This window comes from Triticum aestivum, chromosome 2D, assembly GCF_018294505.1.
Source record: "Triticum aestivum cultivar Chinese Spring chromosome 2D, IWGSC CS RefSeq v2.1, whole genome shotgun sequence".
Lineage (NCBI taxonomy): Eukaryota > Viridiplantae > Streptophyta > Magnoliopsida > Poales > Poaceae > Triticum > Triticum aestivum.
The window spans coordinates 558,458,770-558,483,224 of record NC_057799.1 but is presented as its reverse complement, the minus strand read 5'-3'; the positions used below and the strand labels follow the sequence as shown (position 1 = coordinate 558,483,224).

Sequence of the window (24,455 nt, the reverse complement as noted above, 5' to 3'; positions counted from 1 at the left end):
AGGGTACGCCTGGAGGCAAGGACCATCGCACGCCGGAGCATTATTTGGAGGACGTCCTAGAGGGCGCCCGCTTGATAGTGGGTCAGTGCTCGAAGGATATTATATTTGAATAAATGTACCAGAATTGTGAAAACAATATTATGATACGTTACAGGTGTGTTATATACCTTTGCCATCATTTCCTCCTGTGGGGCCGTTTCTTATAACCTGAAAATTTGCCAGTCATCGGCTTCGGCCCCCTCGCGTATAATACGGCGGTGTTCGGAATAGCACCTGATCACTCTTGACCCAACGTCTTGGTCCGGAACGGAGGTGTCAGTGTGATACGTCTCCAACGTATCTATAATTTTTGATTGCTCCATGCTATTATATATTCTGTTTTGGATGTTTAATGGGCTTTATTATACACTTTTATATTATTTTTGGGACTAACCTATTAACCCAAGGCCCAGTGCAAATTGCTGTTTTTTTGCCTATTTAAGTGTTTCGTAGAAAAGGAATATCAAACGGAGTCCAAACGGAATGAAACCTTCAGGAGCGTGATTTTTGGAACAAACGTGATCCAGAGGACTTGGAGTGGACGTCAAGAAACAACCGAGGAGGCCACGAGGCAGGGAGGCGCGCCTGCCCCCCCCCCCCTCTGTGCGCGCCCCCACCCTCGTGGGCCCCTCGTGGCTCCACCGACCTACTTCTTCCTCCTATATATACCTACGTACCCCGAAACCATCCAGGAGCACCACGAAACCCTATTTCCACCGCCGCAACCTTGTGTACCCGTGATATCCCATCTTGGGGCCTTTTCCGGCGCTCCGCCGGAGGGGGCATCGATCACGGAGGGCTTCTACATCAACAACATAGCCTCTCCGATGATGTGTGAGTAGTTTACCGCAGACCTTCGGGTCCATAGTTATTAGCTAGATGACTTCTTCTCTCTCTTTGGATCTCAATACAAAGTTCTCCTCGATCTTCTTGGAGATCTATTTGATGTAACTCTTTTTGCGGTGTGTTTGTCGAGATCCGATGAATTGTGGGTTTATGATCAAGATTATCTATGAACAATATTTGAATCTTCTCTGAATTATTTTATGTATGATTGGTTATCTTTGCAAGTCTCTTCGAATTATCAGTTTGGTTTGGCCTACTAGATTGATCTTTCTTGCAATGGGAGAAGTGCTTAGCTTTGGGTTTAATCTTGCGTTGCTCGATCCCAGTGACAGTAGGGGAAACGACACGTATTGTATTGTTGCCATCGAGGATAAAAAGATGGGGTTTATATCATATTGCTTGAGTTTATCCCTCTACATCATGTCATCTTGCTTAAAGCGTTACTCCGCTCTTATGAACTTAGTACTCTAGATGCATGCTGGATAGCGGTCAATGTGTGGACTAATGTAGATGCAGGCAGGAGTCGGTCTACTTGTTGCGGGCGTGATGCCTATATACATGATCATGCCTAGATATTCTCATAATTATGCACTTTTCTATCAATTGCTCGACAGTAATCTGTTCACCCACCGTAATACTTATGCTATCTTGAGAGAAGCCACTAGTGAAACCTATGGCCCCCGGGTCTACTTTCCATCATATTAATCTTCCGTCAAATAGCTATTTCTGTTGCCGTTTATTTTGTAATCTTTACTTTTAATCTTTATCATAAAAATACCAAAAATATTATCTTACCATCTCTATCAGATCTCACTTTTGCAAGTGGCCGTGAAGGGTTTGACAACCGCTTTATCGCGTTGGTTGCAAGGTTCTTATTTGTTTGTGTAGGTACGAGGGACTTGCGTGTGGCCTCCTACTGGATTGATACCTTGGTTCTTAAAAACTGAGGGAAATACTTACGCTACTTTGCTGGATCACCCTTTCCTATTCAAGGGAAAACCAACGCATGCTCAAGAAGTAGCACAGTGCGGCGAACTAGGCAATCGGACTATAGGGCTTTAACACCTTCACTTAGCCATAGGAGTTTTACGGCGGGTCTACTATGTAGCCCCTGGTATGTACGCAGTTATCCGAATACGGTTGCGTTACATAGGTGACTAGAAAAATGGTCCTTCGTGTAATACGGAAGAAATCGCAAAAGATTCTGATAAGTCACCGAGTGGTTGACCAGCTCTCGCCGCATCATGACAGTCAGTTTTCGGCTTTCTCTACTGAGGTGTTTGACCAGGTGAACCGGAAACACAATCGCAGTAGTTCTCCCTTTACTACCCTAGCCGATAAGACGGAACGTAGGGTAGCAAGCACAGGAGCCCGGCAACCCAACTATTTACCAAAGACATGATTCGGAGCTGATGCATATAATGCCAAACTCGTGACGCCGAAGTATGCTATAGAGCTATTCGGACTTTTTCGGCAACCCATATGTTGCCATATCAAGCCCCTGGCAATTTGCGCTGAGGTGTCTGCGTGAAACATTTGAAGAAGCAAGGTACGCTTGTATGCGGAAAAGCAAATACTGAAGACGGATTATGTTCACTAAAATCTGATTGATACTTCGAACGTAATCTAACAGATTATGACGCCACCACCCAGACCATTTTACGTGCCAGGGGTCGAGAGCTGAGGGAAAAGGCTCTGTACAGGTTTCAAATAGAGTTTTTGGTCTACAAAAAATCTTTTGGACCTCCTGTCGCACGTCTGCGCTGCCTGTGCTTCCGCGAAAAGGCTTCCTTAAAGGGAGCAATCCCCGGTTATTTGTGGGAAAGCCGGGCTCATAAAGAGTCCTTTTAGGTCCATAGGACGGACAGGTACTAATTCACCTGTGGCAAAAAGATAAGAAAATAGTTAGAAAAGAGAAAAGGATAAAGTTCGGACGAACCGCTTTGTAGGCCTGTCCGTATTGTGCCTCCGCCGATGACCAAGGTATTTTGAGTGCATAATTATGTATGTGCGGTGCAAACTCCGCGGGTATAAGAGGCGAACGACGGAGGCGGAGCTGCTAATCCAGCTCTAAGATTGACTGGTCCTGTGTAGTAGAGGCCGGCGGTTTAATGACCGATGAGATATGCGGCTTGAGGAGGCCGCTTTGTACTTCGGCTGTGATTGCCACAGTGTGCCCCTCAGTGCGGAGGGAGCGTTCCGTATTTCCTTTGAGCATTATGGTGCCGCGTGGACCGGGCATCTTAAGCTTTAGATTGGCATAGTTTGGGACCGCATTGAAACGAGCAAAAGCGGTCCGCCCGAGCAGTGCATGGTAGCCAATGCGGAATGGGACAATATCAAAGATCAAGTGTTCGCGTCGGAAGTTTTCCGGTGAACCGAAGGCGACTTCCAGTTAGAGTGAGCCTGTGCCGTGACCTTCTACACCGGGTATTACTCCCTTGAAGATAGTTGTGGTGGGCTTGATCCTTGAAGGGTCAATGCCCATTTTGTGGACAGTGTCTTGATAGAGTAAATTGAGGCTACTGCCGCCGTCCATGAGGACCCGTGTGAGATGGAATCCGCCGATAATTGGATCGAGGACCAGAGCTACCGAACCTCCGTGACGGATACTGGTTGGGTGGTCCTCGTGATCAAAAGTGATTGAGCAGGCCGCCCATGGGTTGAATTTTGGGGCGTTCGGCTTTATGGCGTGGTCGTCTCATAGTTCGTGCTTGCGCTCCCTTTCAGAGGTATGCGTCACGTATATCATGTTTACTGTTTTTACTTCGGGGGGCAATTGCTTCTGTCCCCCGGTGCTCGGTATGCGAGCCTCCTCTTCTTCGTTGTCACTGGGTGGCCCCTTCCCTTTGTTTTCGGCATTGAGCTTGCCGGCTTGTTTGAAAACCCAACAATTTATGTTGGTATGGTTGGCGGGTCTGTCAGGGCTGCCATGGATCTGACAAGGCCGATCCAGTATCCTGTCTAGACTGGATGGACCATCTCTGTTTGCCTTAAATGGCTTCTTTCGTTGACCGGTTTTGGAGCCACTAAATCCGGACTTGACCATTGTGTCTTGGGTTCCTGCATTATTGTTGCGACGCTTGTCTTTATTGCGTCGTGGCTTGCCATTGCCGTCCCTGACTTCGGAGGTGCCAGGATCGCCTGCGCTATTGCTTCTATGAGCGAGCCAGCTATCTTCTCCTGCGCAAAAGCGGTTCATTAGTGCGGTGAGAGCTGCCATGGACTTTGGCTTTTCTTGGTCGAGGTGGCGGGCGAGCCAACTCGTCGCGGACGCTATGTTTAAAGGCCGCGAGTGCTTCGGCATCCGGACAGTCGACAATTTGGTTCTTTTTAATTAGGAACCTAGTCCAGAGTTTCCTGGCTGATTCTCCGGGCTGCTGGATGATGTAACTAAGGTCATCGGCGTCCGGAGGCCGGACATATGTACCTTGGAAATTGTCGCAAAAGGCGTTTTCCAAGTCTTCCCAGCCACCAATGGAGTTCTCTGGGAGGCTGTTTAGCCAGTGCTGGGCTGGTCCCTTGAGTTTTAGCGGGAGGTATTTGATGGCATGAAGATCATCACCGCGGGCCATATGAATATGGAGAAGAAAGTCCTCAATCCATACCGCGGGATCTGTTGTTCCATCATATGATTCGATATTCACGGGTTTAAACCCTTCTGGGAATTTGTGCTCCATTACTTCATCAATGAAGCAGTGGGGGTGTGCGGCGCCTCTATATCGGGCCAAGTCGCGACGTAGCTCGAATGGAGTTCGTCTGCGGTTTTCAGCCCGGACGTGGTTACGCTTGTCACGTCCAGCTAGATAGCCGTCGTCGCGCGTCGGGGCACGCCCCCGTGATCCGTAGATCTATCCGGTCTGACCTGCTCTATTTTCCGCCACAGGTCATATGTATATCCCCGAGCTGTTGTGTCTCTACCTTTACGGCGAGGTAGTATGGGCTGGTGTTCGGCTTGAGTTGTCGTTTTGTCCCGGCCACGTGGTGGTCGGTCAGCCGCGTTACGTGCTGATGGTACGGGCTCAAGTGCCTCATCATCGAATTGAGGTAGCAGTTTACGCTTCGGGTAACTTTTGGTTGGGCGATGGAGGCTGAATTCCTCGGCTGCCAGGACATTAGTCCACCTGTCGTTGAGTAGATCTTGATCAGCTTGAAGCTGTTGTTGCTTCTTTTTCAGGCTCCTTGTAGTGTCTATTAGCTGGCGCTTAAAGCGCTCCTACTCGAGGGGTTCCTCAGGCACGATAAAGTCTTCGTCGCCGAGGCTCACCTCATCCTCGGAGAGTGGAAGATAATTACTGTCCTCCAAGTCTTCGTTTACGGCCTGTTCATCAGGGTTACCCTACCCCTCCTCCCTGTCATCATGTTCGGGTGTTGGTTCGACGGGGGCATATGGGTCTTCGGCATTCTCCAGAGTGTTATTGTCTCCATTGCCGGTATTACTTTCCCTGTCGCAGCATGATTTTGAACGGCGTCACTGATGCCGCTTCTTTGGTGGTTTATCGGTGTTGTTGTCCTTCATTGGATCCTTACTGCCCTCACCGCCATCCTCTCTTGGCGTATCTACCATGCATATGTCGCATGTGGAGGTGGCCGCCCAGCATGTGGTATGTGGCGGGTGAGGGAGTCCTGGACTAACGGGTCCTCGGGCGTCCAACCTGTTAGCCATGGGCCGGACTGATGGGATGTGAAGATACGAAGACCGAAGACTGCACCCGTGTCCGGATGGGACTCTCCTTGAAGTGGAAGGCAAGCTTGGCGACCAAATATGTAGGTTCTTTTCCTTTGTAACCGTCCTTGTGTAACCCTAGATCCTCCCGGTGCCTATATAAACCAGAGGACTTAGTCCGGAAAGGGGGATACTCATTACCATAGTCATACAGGCTAGACTTCTAGGGTTCAGCCATTACGATCTCGTGGTAGATCAACTCTTGTAATACTCATATTCATCAAGATCAATCAAGAAGGAAGTAGGGTATTATCTCCATAGAGAGGGCCCGAACCTGGGTAAACATCTTGCCCTTGTCTCCTGTTACCATCGACCTTAGACGCACAGTTCGGACCCCCTACCCGAGATCCGCCGGTTTTGACACCGACATTGGTGCTTTCATTGAGAGTTCCACTGTGTTGTCCCCAAAAGGTTTGATGGCCCCTTCAATCATCAACAACAATGTTGTCCAAGGGGAAACCTTCCTCCCCGGACAAATCTTTGTGTTCGGCGGCTTCACACTGCGGTCCAACTCATTTGGCCACCTGGAGCAGATCGCTAGCTACGCCCCTGGCCATCAGGTCAGATTTGGGAGTTTGAACTACGTTGCGGACGTCCATGGAGATTTGATCTTCGCCGGATTTGAGACCCCGGCGGCCGCTCCCGGCCACCTTGACGAACATGACCTAAATCTGTTGTTAGACCGCATCCAGGAGATAGCTCCTGTGACCACTCCGGCCTTAGATCCAGAGCACACTATGGCATCCAAGGATTGGAGGCTCAACCCCACCACAGAGGCCACATATTCTCCGGCGTTGGAGCCGCACATGGACTTAACCTCATGCAATACTCGTGTCACCGGAACTCCGGACTCTTCTCCGGGTATAAGTTCCGAACCATGTGAGTCCGCGGATACCGAACTGGACCGCTTATCGATCTTCCAGTTCAGCGCCGCAGACATCTTCCGGCACTTCCCCTTGGGCGATGTGCTGAACTTATTAAAGAACTTTTCCTTGGCGGGGGACTCACAGCCGAACTATGTACGGTTCGAACTAGGGGTTGATGATGGGGAATTTTGCTTCCCACCCGCCACCCACTCCATAGCCACTGTTGAGAACTTAACCGACATGCTTGATTACGGCTCCGAAGACATCGTTAGTGCGGACGACGATGCCGACGAGGAGCAGGGCCAAAACCCGCCATTCATTGGGCGATGGACGACCACTTCTTCCTACGACGTATACATGGTGGATACGCCTAAAGAAACTAACAACGATGACAAAGAGGATCCAGTTGAAGACAAACCTCCTGAGATAAAGCCCAGTCGCCGGCATCAGCGGCGCCGCTCTAAGTCACATCGTACAAAAGACAACAACACCGGCACCGGAGAAAACAATACTCCGGACGATGCCGAAGACAATGAAGACCCTGTTGGAACAACCTCCGAACAGGATGAACAGGCCATACACGAAGACTCGGAGGACAGTAACTATCTTCCGCTCTCCGAGGAAGAGGAAAGCCTCGGCAACGAGGATTTTATCATGTTCGAGGAACCTCTCGAGCAGGAGCGCTTCAAACGCCGGCTAATAGCAACTGCAAGACGCCTAAAACAGAAGCAGTTGCAACTTAAAGCGGACCAAGATCTGCTCAATGATAGATGGACCAAAGTCCTGGCTGCCGAAGAATACGGCCTTGGTGGCCCAGCCAAAAGCTACGCGAAGCGTAGATTGCTACCTTAGTTCGATGACGAGGCATTGTAGCCCATACCATCATCGCACAATGCGGCAGGCCGACCACAACTTGGTCCGGATAAAGCGGCAACTCAAGCTGAACACCAGACCGCCCCACCTCGCTGTAAAGGCAAGAATAAAGCAGCTCGGGGTTGTACATACAACCTTCGACAGGACTTGGACAGTAGAGCAGGACACGCAAGATCGGTCTACGGATCGCGAGGATGTGCCACGACACACGACGACGGCTACCTATTCGGACGTGACAAACTTAGCCACGCCCGGGCAGAAAACCGCAAGTGGACTCCATCGGAGGTACGCCGCAGTGTGGCCCAGCATAGAGGCTCCGCACACCCTCTTTGCTTCACAGATAAAGTAATGGAGCATGAATTCCCAGACGGGTTTAAACCCATGAATATCGAATCATACCACGGAACAATGGAGGAACACAAGCTTTCGAGCAAAATATAAAAAGGATTAACTATAAAATTGTCTTTTGCAATTCTCATACACCTCGCTCGAACATTATGTCTTTTGAGCATTGACCCTCTATCAAGCGGGCGGCCTCTAGGACGTCTTCAAAATATGCTCCAGTTCGTAACGGTCCTTGCCCTTGGGTGGACTCTTCGCCGCAACATCGATGGCCTTCATCCTCCCCCAGAATGTCTTGACACGGGCAAAGGCCATCCGTGCACCCTCAATGCACGCAGACCGCTTCACAGCGTCGATACGTGGCACCGCATCAACGAGCCGCTGCACCAAGCCGAAGTAACTATTCGGAACAGGCTCAGTCGGCCACAGCCAGATTATGACGTTCTTCATAGCAGCGTCGGATATCCTATGAAGCTCGGCCCATTGAGACATCTGTTCATTCAGCAGCAGAGGGCGCTTCGACGCACCAAATTGTAACCAGAAAAGCTTCTCCGTTGCATACCCCTCTCGCGCTTGATAAAACTGCGCCGCATCGGAAGAAATCTTCGGCAAGTCTAAAAACTCGTCCGGAGAACTCCACACTTGGTTAAGCTGAGCATAGTTCGGATCACCGAACTTAGCCTGTAGCAAAAAGGGCTTACCGGCCGCAATCTCCCCAGCTTGCCGGATCTCCTCACGGGCTGCTCTGGATTCAGACCGCACTTCTCTCGCCTCTCGTAAGGCCTTGTCAAGTTCACCCATTTTGGCTTCATTTTCCTTCTCAAGAAGTTCACAGCGGCTAGCAGCATTTTTTAATTCGAGCACCATCGTGGATATCTTCTCCTCGTCTTGGCGCCGAGCAGCTTGTTTGGCTTTTAACTCAGCCGATGCTTTCTCGGCAGCCGCATTACTAAACCGGGCCTGCTCCTTGGCCGGGGCCTGCTCCGCCCAAAGAATTTCAATGGCGGCAGCACCATCTGCGGTCATGCATATTCCAGTATATAACCTTCAGCGTCATGCTTATATCACAAAAATGTATGTGAAGGGACGGCCCCAAATACATACCTTGCGACTCGTCCAGGCGCATATTGATTAACGCAATGTCATCCCCTGCCACATCAAGCTTCCGCTGCAGCTCGGCAATATCCGTAGTCTGGAAAGTAGCCGGGGGGAAGCAGCCTGTGTTTCAGTTAATAAGATTAGTCCTTGAGTATTTCTTCTTGATCCTCCGTTCGCCTCCCATGGGGAGCCAACCCGAGTCTCAGGGGCTACTACCTATACACAGGTGCATATTTGCAAATAAAATATAGTTGAAAACATTACATTACAAACCTCGAAGCCTCTTAGCAGGCTCATGAAGGCTTCATTCAATCCGTTCTTCGCGGACAGAATCTTCTCAACCACCGTACCCATCAAAATACGTTGTTCCCCCGAGACAGATGCTTTTCGCAGCATATCCCTCAAGATATCTGGCGCCACTGGGTCTCCGGAAACCGCTGTAGGAGCACGACCATCCTTTGAAGGAACCCGTCCACCCGTCTCCAGAATCATCGTTGGCTGAAAACCGGACAGTTTGGGGCCTTCATTATTGGCCCCCGAATCTCGAACAATTGGAGGTCCACCTTCGGGTACTGCCTCCTTCATCCCCTGCACCGCTTGTTGATCAAGAATAACCCTCCGAGATGACACTTCGGAGTTGTCCGCCTTATTGGGCAAGGAGGTCGGGGGAGACGTCTCGCTTTCCATCATCTCTGGGAGGAGATCTCCCGAAGAAGAGGAGTGCCCAGAAAAACTCTGTGCCGGACTGTAAAAATACACAGGCACGTTACGTATCTCTTCGGTAACAGGAAAGAAGCAGGACGCTATCAAAGTACCCCAGATTCACTTATGGTTTGGTTGAGGGCTTGTCCTCATGACGGAGCTGTTCCCTGGCATCACCTTCCAATCCCGAGCCGCTCGACGGTGGCATTTTTCCTCTCTCAGGAGACCGCCCCTCCCAACCTTCGGAGGCGGTCCTTTTCCTCCTGAATGGAGAAGGGATACTGGCTTCTCTTTCGCCTTCGTCTTCGGGCGAGGAAATGTCGATTTCTCCAGACTCGGTATCTAATTTACCTCCGGAACGAAGGTCAGCCCGGGTCTTCTCACTCTCCACCTTGCCCTCCCCTATCGGCGCCTAGTACGGTGCCGGTGCCAGCATCCTTGTTAACACGGGGTCCGCTGAGTCTTCGGGAAGAGGGGCCGGACACCTAATCTGTTCCGCTTTCTTAATCCAGCCCTGGAAGAAGATGGTTTGCTCAGTGCCTTACCACAGAATATCTGATTATGAGGTGTTCGGCGGACGAGTACTTACCGGGGTGTCCGGATGGTTACAGTCTAGGCCAGTATCTTCGGTGGTGTCCGGCCATTGTTTTCGTCTCTCGAAGAATAAATCCCACATTCCTTCGTGCGTAGTGCCGAAGAAGTGCTGAACAGTCCGTGGCCCTTCTGGGTTAAACTCCCATAGGCGGACAGGCCGTCGCTGGCACGACAGGGTCCGGCGGACTATCAATACCTGAATAACGTTGGCAATATTGATATCCTTTTCAATGAGGCTTCGGATGCGACTTTGCAGAGTCCGCACCTCGCCAACTGATCCCCAGTCCAACCCCTTATTAATCCACGATGCAAGCTGAATTGGGGGGCTGGATCGAAATGCAGGCGCAGCTGCCCACTTGGAACCACGGGGCTCGGTGATATAGAACCACTCCTGCTGCCATAAGTCGGAAGATTCTTTGAAAGATCCTTTTAGCCACACAGCATTGGTAAGCTTGCTCACTGAGGCACCACCACATTCCGCCTGCTCCTCTTCTATCATTTGCGGTTTCATAGTGAAGGTCTTGAGCCACAAGCCGAAGTGTGGAGGAGTTCGGAGGAAGGCTTCGCACGTGACGATAAACGCCGAGATGAGAAGAACAAAGTTCAGGGCGAGATCGTGAAAATCTAACCCGTAATAGAACAAGAGCCCCCGGACAAAGGGATTGAGGGCGAACCCTAACCCTTGGAGGAAGTGGGAAACGAACACGACCCTCTCGCCGGATCTGGGGGTAGGGATAACCTGGCCCTCCGCGGGAAGCCGATGGAGGATTTCCGCGGTCAGATATCTTGCCTCCTGAAGCTTTGCGATATCCTCCTCTGTAATAGAAAAAGCCACCCACCGGCATTGACGCCTAGATCCGAACATGACTGAGGCTTACGGAGGGTGAAACCCGGGTGTTGGAACTTGAAGTAGTAAGAGTCGAGGAAGGATCAAGCGTGGAGAGGAAAGGCGGGTCTATGCCCCTTTATAAAGGCCGAGAATATCGAACGCCTTCTCCCGGGCCTTAAAATTTGCCTATTCCCAAGGAGTTGTACCCTAAGGACAGTTGGGTTACCCACGTACGTGTCGATAAAAGAATCCCTTAATAAGGGGACACGATCTCTGCTTGGATAAGACGTGTCTATGACAACCACGTTTCGGAACGTGGGGCCGCAGGCGAAACAACGGTTCGAAATAATGACCGGACTGACATAATGTCATGTTGTAAAAAAAGGGGGTTGCCGGAGGATTGGGCTTATAAATTATCATGCCCTCTGGGAAATGTATGTTGCTCGTGCTGCCGAGCCGAACTCGATCGTTCATTGTGAAGTATCCGGAAAAAAGGGAACCCGCCTTGCAATGCCGAAGACAAATCTGTGCGCCGGACTCCTCGTCATTAAAGCCAGGTTCAGGGTCTACTGAGGGAGTCCTGGACTAAGGGGTCCTCGGGCGTCCGGCCTGTTAGCCATGGGCCGGACTTATGGGCTGTGATGATACGAAGACCGAAACTGCACCCGTGTCGGGATGGGACTCTCCTTGGCGTGGAAGGCAAGCTTGGCGGCCAAATATGTAGATTCTTTTCCTTTGTAACCGACCTTGTGTAACCCTAGATCCTCCCGGTGCCTATATAAACCGGAGGACTTAGTCCGAAAAGGGAGATACTCATTACCATAGTCATACATGCTATACTTCTAGGGTTCAGCCATTACGATCTCGTGGTAGATCAACTCTTGTAATACTCATATTCATCAAGATCAATCAAGCAGGAAGTAGGGTATTACCTCCATAGAGAGGGCCCGAACTTGGGTAAACATCGTGTCCCTTGTCTCCTGTTACCATCGACCTTAGACGCACAGTTCGGGACCCCCTACCCGAGATCCGCCGGTTTTGACACCGACATCGGGTTTTGGCTTTGTTCATCTCTGGCATCAATGTCCATACCGTAGATGTCTTCGGAGTTACGGTCAAGCATGTAGGTAATGTCCTCGACATTGTCTATGAAGTGGGTGGTGGGTGGGACGTAAAATTCCCCACCCTCGGCCCCTAGTCCGGGCTGGGCGTAAATCGGGCGTTACTCCTTTGTAATGACGAGTGATCGCATATGGTCCAGAGCCTCGCTTAAAGGCGAGGTTCGACCAGGGAAAAGAGAGTCCGTGGAGTACGGCGGGAAGAAAATTCCTTGGCTGGGCTCACATAATGCAGACTCAGAGGGTTCGGGGCCAGTGTTCGGAGAAGAGTCCGGCCTCATGATGACTGTCGTTCATACTACTTCCTCTGGCTCTCCCATGCTAGGCTCAATGGCCGCAGAGAGTCCGGCGGGCTCGAGAATCCCGTCTTCGGACCTGGTGATGTGCTCCGGATCTAAGGCTCGAGCGGGGGTTGGGGTCGCGAACCCTTGGAAGATCAAGTCTTCTCGGATATCAGCGACATAATCCAGGCTTCCAAAACTAACCCAGTGATCTGGGGCGTAATTGTCGATCTGCTCTAGACGGCCAAGCGAGTTGGCCCGCAGTGCGAAGCCGCCGAACACAAAAATCTGTCCGGGGAGAAAGGCCTCCCTCAGGGCAGTATTGTTGTGGATGATGGATGGAGCCATCGAACCTTCTGGCGACGACATAGCGGAACTCTCAATGAAAGCACCAATGTCGGTGTCAAAACCGGCGGATCTCAGGTAGGGGGTCCCGAACTGTGTGTCTAAGGTCGATGGTAACAGGAGACGGGGGACACAATGTTTACCCAGGTTCGGGCCCTCTTGATGGAGGTAATACCCTACTTCTTGCTTGATTGATCTTGATGAATATAAGGGTTACAAGAGTTGATCTACCACGAGATCGTAATGGCTAAACCCTAGATGTCTAGCATGTATGATTGTGATTGCCTCTACGGACTAACCCCTCCGGTTATATAGACACCGGAGGGACCTAGAGTTGTACAGAGTCGGTTTACAGAGGAAGGGATCTTCATATCTGAACGCCAAGCTTGCCTTCCACGCAAAGGAGAGTCCCATTCGGACACGGGAGGAAGTCTTCTATCTTGTATCTTCATGGCCCATCAGTCCGGCCCACGTCACATAGCCCGGACGCCCGAGGACCCTGTAATCCAGGACCCCCTCAGTGTGCATCGACGACATCTGGAAGACGGATCATGTGCTGGGTTTGTGGTTCGTGGATGGCAGGTATGGGTTCCTCCTTCGGCGTCTTAGTTGTGGTGGGGTGCCAGATCTAGAGTTCAATGGCGTGCGGGGTGTTGCCCCGGTCTAATTCGTTCAACAACATGGGCTTCACTTTTGGTGGGTCACCTTGGAGGTCTGCAAAGTGGCATATCAGTGATGGAGCCGCGTCGAGCTCGGGTGAGGAGGTGATCCATCATTCTTTTCTTCGATGCCTGCTGTGGTGGTGCCGGAGACAGGTGACAGCGTTGTTGTCAAGCTCAAAGATGTTTTGCGATCTTTTCAGCTTTGTCATGTCGGTCCTTATTTAACTTGCTCTTTGATCTTTATGATATGAATGAGACGCGTATTACCATGCACAAATAAAGGCTTTTCCTTTTTTGTACAGGTGACTCAAGGTGTTTTTTAAAACCATTATTGGTAATATTCATGCGGGTGAAAGAGTGACAACATCGTTGTTCCAGTCCGGTTACAACCTCTTTACCGAAGTCTTTGGAATATTTCTTCTAGCAGAGATTGATAATACAAAGAAGGTGTTTCCAATCGATTTCATTCTGAATCAAGCTTGCCGATCTAGCTACAGATGTCATTGTGAAAGAGTGACAACATCATTGTTCCGGTCCAATTACAACCTCTTTACCAAAGTCTTTGGAAACTAATCCCCCCCCCCCCCGTGTCGCCTTGTCTGGCTGAGACCCTTCGTCGTGCTGTCGGGCGCCCTCCTTAACAGTAGCAATAGTATCAACATAGTTTTCATAGGAGTGGTAATATTAGCAACAGTAATGGTAACAGTAGTAGTAGTAGTTTTGTAGCAATTGTGACAGTAGCAGCAACAGTAGTAACTTAGCAAAGATTAATATGTGAAAAGCTCGTAGGTGATAACGTTGGATAATATTCATCATGTAACAGTCATAACCTAGGGTGACACAGAACTAGCTCCAATTCATCAATATAATGTAGGCATGTATTCCGTAAATAGTTATATGTGCTTATGGAAAAGAACTTGCATGACATCTTTTGTCCTACCCTCCCGTGGCAGCGGAGTCCATAAGGAAATTAAGGGATATTAAGGCCTCCTTTTAATAGAGAACCAAAACAAAGCATTAACACATAGTGAATACATGAACTCCTCAAACTACGGTAATCACCGGAAAGAATCTCAATTATTGTCACCTTGGGATATGCGGATCATAACATGTAGCAGGTGCATATAACTTGCATGGTACGATCAAGAACACAAATATATTCGCGAAAACATAAAAGGTTCAGATCTGAAATCATGGCACTCGGGCCCTAGTGACAAGCATTAAGCACAGCAAAGTCGTAGCAACATGAACCTCAGAACATAGTGGATACTAGGGATCAAGCCCTAACAAAACTAACTCGAGTACATGATAAATCTCATCCAACCCATCACCGTCTAGCGAGCCTACGAAGAAATTACTCACTCCCAGCAACAAGCATCATGAAATTGGTGACGGAGGATGGTTGGTGATGACGAAGACGGAAGATCCCCCTCTTCGGAACCCCAAATGGACTCCAGATTTGGCCTCCCGATGAAGAACAGGAGGTGGCTACGGCTCCGTGTCGTAATAAGCGATGAAACTTCATCTCCTATTTTTTCTCTCAGGGAATAGGAATTTATGGTGCTGAGATTAGGGTCAGCGGAGCCATGTGGGCCCCACAAGCCACTAGGGCGCGCCCCAGGGGTGGGCACGCCCTGGTGCCTCGTGGGCACACGGTGGCCCCCTCAAGTGAGTCTTCGTTCAAGTATTTTTTTTATATAGTCCATAAAAAATCTCCAAAAAGTTTCGTCCAATTCTGAGAACTTTTATTTATGCACAAAAACAACACCATGGTAGTTCTGCTGAAACAGCGTTAGTCCGAGTTAGTTTCATTCAAATCATGCAAATTAGAGTCCAAAACAAGAGCAAAAGTGTTTGGAAAAGTAGATACGACGAAGATGCATCAAGTGGTAAGTTGTGTTCTATTGTTCTGAGCTCTCAATGGTTGGATGAAAACTGCTTTAGTCCAGTACCACTGACTTACAAATGATGCTTACATTTGCAGGCTTCAAAGCTGAGTAGAAACATTTTTTATGGCTCGGACGCGCTTGGTTATGACCCCGGGACCATGGAATCTGACAGCAAGCTGAGGGAAATGGTGAAGGTAACATCGAGCCTCCTAGCCATGTTATAGTTTAATTGTAACCCTAATGTTGATCCATATTATGTTCTTGGTTGTTTGTTATTGCAGAAGTTCGTGACCTGTTGTCGTAAGATAGTGGGCATGCTTGGATACGCTAGAGCGGCCGATGTCCATGTTCCTGTTCATGGAGGGTTGGTGTGTACCATCGCTTCATCGAGCCACACCGGCGGACCTTCCACTAGCCATGCCGCCTCGTCGTCTTGCGTTGTCGAGGAGGGGGACGAGGAAGAAGATGACGAGGAAGAAGAGGATGTGGAGGAGCAACACTAGGAAGAAGAGGAAGGAGGTGATGAGGAGGAGGAGTACGACGACGTTGACGGACCTCCACCGACCCAGCCAACCCAGGGCAAGAGGGTATCTCATCCACACAAGGATGTTTTGAGCCCATCACCATTCCAGAAAGAGCGTACTCGTCATCACACAAAAAAAGCCGGATGAAACCAGCTCGAAGAAAACGAGGAGCGTACCATGAAGAGGGGGAGGAACAAGTGTTATGGTCATGTCGAACTACTCACTTCGTGTTGGTCAAAACTATTTGCTATTCGTCTTGAGGTGTGATAGAGAACTTGATGGATGGTTAGGTTGAACTATTTCCTATGTTGAACTATTTGCAAAGTTGGACCTATGTGCTACGTTGAATTATCATTTATATCGATGTGTGATTCATGTTATAATGTGTGAGATCGTCATTTTTTTTTATTCGCAAACAATATTGCTGGTGTGCACATTTTTTTGTATCTGAAGTGATGAAGTTCAGCACAAAAATTAAGAGGGACGGGAACCTACCGCCAGGGTCTACGGTGATAGGTTATGAAAACCTATCGTAATTTTTTTGCATTTTCAAGCCACAGAACCGTGCACTGGCGACGGACCCTACTGCCAACGACCTCGGCGGTTGATTATTGCACCCCTACCATTGTCCCCTTCGGCGGTACGGCCATTACGCCATCAACAGGGAACCCATACATGACGGCGGCTGACGTTACCCTACCGCCATGGTTTTCGGCCATAGGTTGTACAACCCTACCGCCAGCATCTCCGGCGGTCGTTGGTCATATCCGGCTAAACTTTGCAGAAAGGGTCAAATCGCAAAAATCGCCTTGTGGTCGTAGTCCTCGATGGACCCCCATAGGCCCAGCTCCTTTTCCAAATCTTCCAACCACCACTCCTTTCCGTCCTCGTCGTCGGCCGTTGCACCGCTCGCCTCTGTTCCGTCGCCCTGGCACGGCGCCGCATTGCTCCACGGGGCCTGCGCCGCTTCTGCGCAGGCGCCGGCGCCGCCTTCGCCGTCCATGATGCTCCACAGCTCGGGCACGCTGTCGATCTCCGGCAGGTCGAGCAGCACGCCGTCGTCCACCACGCAGGGCGGGGACGCGGACGAGCAGGGCGAGGTCGGCGCCGACGAGATGGCCGGGCAGTGCGTGTCGGGGACGGCGTCCAGTAGCATGTCCAAGTCGAAGCCGAGGTCGAGCATGGGGATCTCGATCTTCTCCAGCTCCAATTCTAGTTCCTTGCTGGTGTTGCTCTGCTCGCCCGACTCGCCGCTAGAGCAGTTGGTCGTGGTGGTGGTCGTGGTGGTGGTGGAAGAGGATGGAGACGGAGACGGCGCCGGCACGTCGACGCAGGTGGTTTTCTTCTTGCCCTTGGCCCCGCCCTTCTTCTGCTCGCCGGCGCTGGCCGCCACCCGCTTCTTGAGGTGCGTGTTCCAGACGTTCTTGATCTCGTTGTCGGTCCTCCCCGGCAGGCACGCCGCGATCTTGGACCATCTGGACACAATTCCGACAGCAATCGTTAGGCCACTGCAATTGACCACACATGTATGTATGTACTGATGAACGGCAGCCGATGGAGCTTTCTTCAGGGTGCTGCTAGAGGCAAGTGATGAACGTACTTGTTGCCGAGCATGTTGTGCAGCTTGATGAGGGTCTCCTCCTCCTCGACGGTGAAGTTGCCGCGCTTGAGGTCCGGCCGGAGGTAGTTGATCCACCGGAGCCGGCAGCTCTTCCCGCACCGGAGCAAACCTGTCGAACCAAAGCACATCACATGAGTCAGTCGAGTTCTCTAAATTGGCATGAACTCAAAGAGCACATGTGTTACTACTGTTTGATCGATCGATGGGTGGGCGGGCATTACCTGCTTGCTTGGGCAGGGCGCGCCAGTTGGCGTGGCCGTACTTCTGAATGTAGGCGATGAGGCGCATGTCCTCCTCCGGCGTCCAGGAGCCCCTGTTGAGACCGACCTTGGCGCAGCACGGTGCACGACCTTTCCCCATCGACCCCGGCTACGAGCTGCCTATCCGGCCGGCCGCTTCAAACAGCTAGCTAGCTAGCCCGAATGGTCGCCGGCCGATGGCCTGTCTCTGCGCTGTTGCTGTTGTACCGGACGTGTGCGAGATGCAACCGGGACACTGGCAGGGCCGCCGGTATATATACACGCGGGCGTGGGCGGGGTGAAACTTTCGGTGCTGCGCGTCCCCTGACCCTGCGACAGCTGACACCCAGCCAGCCACGGCTTGGTCCGTGTGTTTATCATATGTCTGCCGCTGCCCCTGTCCCCACCGCGCGGACTCGCTCACCAAACCCGGCCCCACTTGTCACCACTACACTTGGCTATGCTACACTATACACCTGAGTCCGTCCGTCCCGATCGATCCATCCCCGACGAGAAGGTGGCGGATCGCCTTGCGTGTGTCTGCGAGTCTGTCGGGTTAATTAATTTCCCGGTCACCTCATCTCCTCGGCCGCGAGCGTGCCGACGTTGCGCCGGCGCGATCTAGCTAGGTGGAGGTGGGGTTCTCTTCTCTTCTTTCGTGCCTAGTTGGGAGTCCGGCTGGGGCCGGCGGGATCGCGTGGTTACCCCACGACTGGACGTGTGTCGCCGCTCCGATCCGCCCCGGCGATCCGCGTCACGGCGACACGGCGGCATCAGACAGCCCATGGTTCATGATCTGGCAATGGCGAAAAACACACACAAAAAAAGCAGGTTAACCGGGACAGGGATGGGCCGTGGAACGGAACGGATATCTTCTTCCTTTGCATGATTCGTCCAAATCAGTTTTAAATGGCGGGGAACAGTTAGCAAATAAAGCGGCTTTTGCTTCGAACCAAATTTATCGCCGAGATTGGGCAACAGCACTGTTGGGAGGCTCCGATGGGTGAATCAGCAGAGCTTTAGCCTGCACCCTACGATTCATTAGACTTGCTGCCTAATTCAGCCCATATTTTTTTTCTTCTCCAATTATAACCTGCAGGTGAACTGCAGCTGCAGGACGGTGGTGGATCGCAACCTTGCAACAAACAGTCGAGCTCGCAATCAAAAGCGATGATCATAATTGGAGCGCATGTTTTTGCTGCTTGTTTTTAATTCGTTCAAAGGGAAAAAAACATCCCCGATTAGGTACGGATATGTTATGATTTCATTAAACGGCCTCAACGCCGAAGTTTTCAATATCCACGGTTAAGTACGGATATGGGAGAATATATATGTGGTGGTAACTAGCCGTTCAAATGTGATGTCAGTAAATTTGACTACTGGTGTTATGTGTTCTCAAAGCATACATATATAGAACTATAAAATTCTGCAATTTGGGGAGCTCTGCTTGAGTTGATCCATGTAATTAAGCACACGTGATATATATTGGCTGTTCTAAGTTTCTAACAGGTCCAGGATTGGGATGTTTACTGGAGCCAGAGGCCGGATTGCATTTCAACTTCACTTTCATGCATATGCATTATCCATCCAGCCAAGTTTGACCGGAGACGTAGCCGTGTGTCCGGCAAATAATGCTTGTTGGTTGTTGCATTGCATCCAGCAAGAAATTGTCGCCTCAAAGCTGGGAGTCGCTACCTCAAATCGCAGGCAGTTTCGTGATGGCAAGCAATTTGGCTGTAGACTAATTGGGGTGCCCAATTTGGCAAGAGAATGCTTTGACCATCCATCTGCCTTCCATGCACATAGACGACTGGAGTGGGCGCACATGATCGGTGCCGCGTCGCCTTTCTTGTTTGGTTCATGAGGGAATCAGGACAGCAAGAACGCGATCTCTCGCTCATCATTTGGATGTAATATACTACGAGTACTCCTATAATATATCCATATAATACTAGCCGGCAAGACTCACATTCAGAATTGGAAAGGATCTGCATGCTTCCTTGGTTTAAATAAGAGAACAAACAAATCGTGCACGCTGCGCATCTAAAATAGTGTTTGCAAGAACAAGACGAATCATATTTCGGTTGGAAGCTCGATCCTTGCAGCGAGTCCGACAATGGCGGCATTAGACAATTTAGTTTTACCGAAAAAGGCTTTTGCCCCGCTTTATATATAAAGCACCGACCAACAAGCATCCAGTACAAACACACGTCACCGCAACACACGCACACACCCAAGACAAGATACATAGACGCTGAGCGCAACAACACCACTCCTAGCAATACTACAACGAAGAAATGAAGTTACATATGACGAACCATGGGCTCCAAGACGGCGCCTTCAGGAAGGGTACGACACCGGAGCGCCGCCACCGCCCGATCCAAGGATCAGAGTTTCCCCTGGAGCCGCATGACGGGCAATGAGAGCCGCGACGACGTCTTCAAGAAGGGAACGATCTTCGCCGCCGCCGGTCCGTCCGAAGATAAAACAGGTTTTCACCTCGGCCACCACTCACCGCCACCGAACGCCACATCCCGGCAACCACGCCGCCCACACGGCCATGATGACCGGGCAGCGCCATAGCACGGGCTCTGTCCAAAAGCACCGTGCTACCACCACCAGGGCCGCCGCCCCGGTATCCAAGATCTTGACACCACCTCACACGAGACCCGCCTCCACCCCAACGAAAGGGACGAGCGGAAAGGTCCCCCCTTTCGCACCCCTGGGCGACCCCCAGCGTCGAGACCCGATAGGCCGGCCAGAACTGGCATCCACCGACCCGTCCTGCTGCCCCGAGCGCGGTCCTGCAGCACCGAGAGGGGGACGAGGTCACTCCTGCTGCAACGTGCGCGAGACGAGCTCGATCCCGCTGCACCGTGCGCGAGACGAGCTCGGTCCTGCAGCACCGGGCGCGAGACGAGCGGTGGACCGCAGCTGGGTGAGGACCAGCCCTTTGATGGGAGTAGCGCCCAGATGACGAGGAGATGGGGCGAAGGTCGAGACGGTCCGACCGCAGACGAGCCGACGCCGGAGAAGCCGGCCGCTACCGTGGGCAGATCCGCAACCACCGCCACTACGCCGCCACCCCGACCACCCGAGATGGCCCCGGTCGAGGCAGCCGCTCGCCGCCCTAGCCGAACGCGGCCCGCGCCGCCGAGAGGTCAGATCTGGCCGGGCCACTTGCCGCCATCCCCGACCCCTGGCTCGCACCACTACCGCCCTCCTTGACCCGCGCCGACCACGGCCCGCCCCGCAGGAGGTCAGATCTGGCCGAGCTACGCCTTGCCAGCCGCTGTCCCCGACTCCAGCAGGCACATCCACCGCGCCACCGCCCGCCACGAGCAGGATCCGGCCAGGGCCGAGCCGGATCTCGCCGCCGCGGCCACGACGGGGCATACCACTGCCCAGCAGCTCACCGAGCGACGCCAACAGCCCCCGCCGTCGCCGGGACGGCCGTCAACGCCGCGCCGCCGCGCCCTGCCCAGCGCCGCGCAAGCACGCGAGGAGACTGCCCCGCTCCAGCCCGCCCCGCGCGAAGGGTGAGATGGCCCAGCGCCGCCGACGCCGGCCGGGCTTTGCCCAGCGGCGCGCTCTGGCGGCGGCGGGGGGAGGAGATCGAGGGGAGAGGGGGCCGGCGGCGGCCGGTCGAGGGAATCGCCCCCGATCGCGGGAGCGGGTCGGGCGAGAGGATAAGTTCGCAATCAGAAAAATGGTTTTATCCCATCAACAATTCAGTTTTATAGGACTGGCATCAGTTCAGCAGGATCTCTACAATAAGAGCAACTCCAACGGGCCGACCCAAACGAACGGCGATTTCGTCCGCTTTTTGTCCGTTTGGGTCGGCCGCCCGCCCGGCGTCCGCCCTGTTTTTCATATGGGTCGGCAGCACGCCCAACGCGCCGACCCATATGTGCAGGCGTGGCCGGCTGGCCGCCCAATTTTGCACTGCATTCAACATATTGTGAAATGAAAATTTAACAAACAATATAGTCCGCCCAAATAAATAGTATAGTTACAGGCCAAATAAAAATAAAAATGTTTCACATAGTTTTACAAATGAATAAAAGAAGATACATCTATTGGTTGCCAACATGAGTCCACATATGCTCAACCAAATCATTTTGCAGTTGCACGTGAGTTTCCCAATCACGCATGTCTTCATGAAACTGAGTGAACTGCTCAAATGTTGCCGCTACTCCATGCTCAGGCACAACATTCTCACCCTGAAACTGAAAGCCTTGATCGTACAAACGTTCCGGGCGCTCGTCTTCTACGATCATATTGTGCATGATCACACAAGCAGTCATCACCTCCCATAGTTTCTGCGTGCTCCAAGTATTAGCAGGATACCGAACGATGCCCCATCGAGATTGCAAAACACCAAAGGCACGCTCGACATCCTTTCTAGCACTCTCTTGCTCTTGGGCAAATCTTTTCCTTTTCTCTCCAACAGGGTTGGGTATTGTCTTTACAATAGTGGTCCACTGAGGATAGATACCGTCACCCAAATAGTACCCTTTGTCGTAGTTGTGGCCGTTGACAGTAAAGTTCACCGGTGGGCTGTTGCCTTCGGCAAGCCTAGCAAACACCGGCGAGCGCTGAAGCACGTTGATATCATTGTGTGATCCAGCCATGCCAAAGAAAGAGTGCCAGATCCAGAGATCTTGAGACGCCACGGCCTCTAGTATGACAGTGCAAGCCCTGACATGTCCCTTATACTGCCCTTGCCAAGCAGAAGGGCAGTTCTTCCACTCCCAGTGCATGCAGTCTATGCTGCCAAGCATCCCCGGGAAGCCCCTGCTAGCATTCATCGCCAACAAACGGGCTGTATCTGCAGCTGTCGGCTCTCTCAAGTACTCAGGGCCAAACACAGCAATCACAAGCCTTGCAGAACTTATACAGGGACTCTAGGCATGTAGACTCGCTCATACGGACGTACTCGTCAATGAGATCACCGGGCACTCCGTATGCAAGCATTTGGATGGCGGCAGTGCATTTCTGATAAGAGGAGAAACCAATCTTGCCGACGGCATCCTCTTTGCACTCGAAATAGTCATCATAGCCGACCACTCCCTCTCTAATACGGTTGAAAACATGCCTACTCATACGGAACCGGCGGCGGAATTTGTGATGTTTGAACAACGGGTTTGTTGTATCAAAGTAGTCCTTCCAGAGAAGGAAATGCCCGCTCTCTCGGTTACAATTCAACGCCGGAAGGTGGCCCGGAATGGAGCCACGGAACAACGGCCGCTGGTTGTTGAGGTGGTGATGGACCAACACGGCAGCCAATATCTCCTCCTCGTCGTCGGACGACGAATCGTCAGAGTCGCAAATGAAATTGTGGAAAAAGAACTCGTCGGCGGAGTCCATTTTCGTACCTTGGCAAACTGTCGAACAACTTGCGGGCGTCAAGAAGGAGACGGCCGGCGAGGGGAGACGAGGCGCCCACAGACCAGCTAGCTGCCCTGCCGGCGTCCGACGAGTGTGACGGCATCCGACGAGCGTGCCGGTCGTATGTGGCGGGGGCGTCGAGGCGTCTTCTTGGTCGCGAGCGGCTGTGCGGTGGGGGAAGCGGCGGCGGGAACTAGTTTGCTCCCCGGCGGCAGCGGGCGACTGGGGGCAGGGGCGGCCTTGCTGGGCGGATGTGAAGGTGGCGGCAGCTGGAAGAGTCGCCGCAAAAATGGGCGGCGGCGTCGGTGACGGAGGAGGCGGGGGGCGAGGGTTGCTTGTTGGCCGGGGGGAGGGAGGCCAATGTGCCACAGACCAGCGGGCCCGGGGACAGGAGTCGGCGACCGCGCGCGCGTCCGTCGCGTGTCCGCGCCGACGCAAATCAGGCTCAAAAAGGCCGGGAATGGGTCGCCCGCGGACGAAAAACGGACGCGCGTCTGTTTGGGCCGGCACGTTGGGCCGCCTTTTCTGTCCGCGCCGACCCAAACAGACGGCCGCGGACGAAATGGGTCGCCCCATTGGAGTTGCTCTAATAACCCATTATAAAGCATGTTGGCAGTTGAGAGCTAGCTGCGACGTCAAACATAATCATTTGGAGCTCCGCAAGCTGCATACTGCTAGCACTACGGGTATTCTACTCTACCACTACCTAAGTTGTTATACAATCCTGCTCAGCTAGCTACCCTAGTCTGCTGATGATTGCAGAAAATTGTATACAGAAAATTAGTAGGAGCCAAGGTGTGTTCTTGGTGAAGACTAAACCGGTGCCCTTGAACAACCAGTCCCTTTCTATCCGGAGACTGCAGCAGATTATTTGCTGCGTGTGTGCCCCAGCCCAGCCAAGCAGCTCAAGTCTTTGAGTTAGAGGTAACCAACATCAACATGCGCTGCCGTTTTACCTTCCCCTGCACCTAACCCTTGACAACGTGCCCCTCTTCTCTCCGGTGTTGAAAAAACGCATCACGCGACGCATTGTGGACTCGTATTGTGTCGCCGCGTGCGTGCGTGCGGCTCCATTGGTCAGGCCCTGGAGAAAGAAGCATAGAAAACAATGGACTCGCGCCCCGCCATAGTCTTTTAGTTAAAGGTTTCTTGACCTGCAGACAGGCTGCAGCCACTGTGTGATCCCCTACCTAGATCTGAATGACATTTTAGCTAACCTCATCGGTGACATGTTGCACGGACACACAGGATGGATAAGCCAATGGGCATGAGTGGTGTGTGGGCAAGGCTAGGGTGCCTATCCTCTCGGCTTGCTACTTTTTTTTGTTTTGCCTTTTGAACTCCAATTTCTCAAAATGAAACTAGATGTCTAGGAAAATAAATAATGCAATTTCTGTCTGCACTGGCCGTGCTTTTGGTGCTTTTTTTTACTTCCGAAATCGTGCCTTTGGTCCCTAAAACTTGTAAACC

At 52.0% G+C, this 24,455-nt stretch overlaps 1 protein-coding gene across 1 annotated transcript; it reads right to left on the bottom strand.

Annotated features, from left to right (window-relative positions):
* Positions 1-16,117: 16,117 nt before the first annotated feature.
* On the bottom strand, positions 16,118-17,851 carry LOC123049951 (myb-related protein Zm1). The gene is made up of 3 exons (XM_044472804.1): positions 17,577-17,851; positions 17,335-17,464; positions 16,118-17,209 (listed from the first exon to the last, which is right to left on the bottom strand). The coding sequence occupies exons 1-3, from the start codon at positions 17,713-17,715 to the stop codon at positions 16,525-16,527; spliced, it is 954 nt and encodes a 317-aa protein (XP_044328739.1). The 5' UTR covers positions 17,716-17,851; the 3' UTR covers positions 16,118-16,524.
* Between the last annotated feature and the right edge of the window lie 6,604 nt (positions 17,852-24,455).

What these genes read in the sequence shown, in the direction of transcription:
- LOC123049951 (XM_044472804.1), bottom strand. Translation starts at nt 17,715, where the DNA reads ATGGGGAAAGGTCGTGCACCGTGCTGCGCCAAGGTCGGTCTCAACAGG. An exon ending in CGCCCTGCCCAAGCAAGCAG is followed by an intron (nt 17,465 to 17,576) that starts GTAATGCCCGCC and finishes TTGGTTCGACAG; the next exon opens with GTTTGCTCCGGTGCGGGAAG. An exon ending in CACAACATGCTCGGCAACAA is followed by an intron (nt 17,210 to 17,334) that starts GTACGTTCATCA and finishes AATTGTGTCCAG; the next exon opens with ATGGTCCAAGATCGCGGCGT.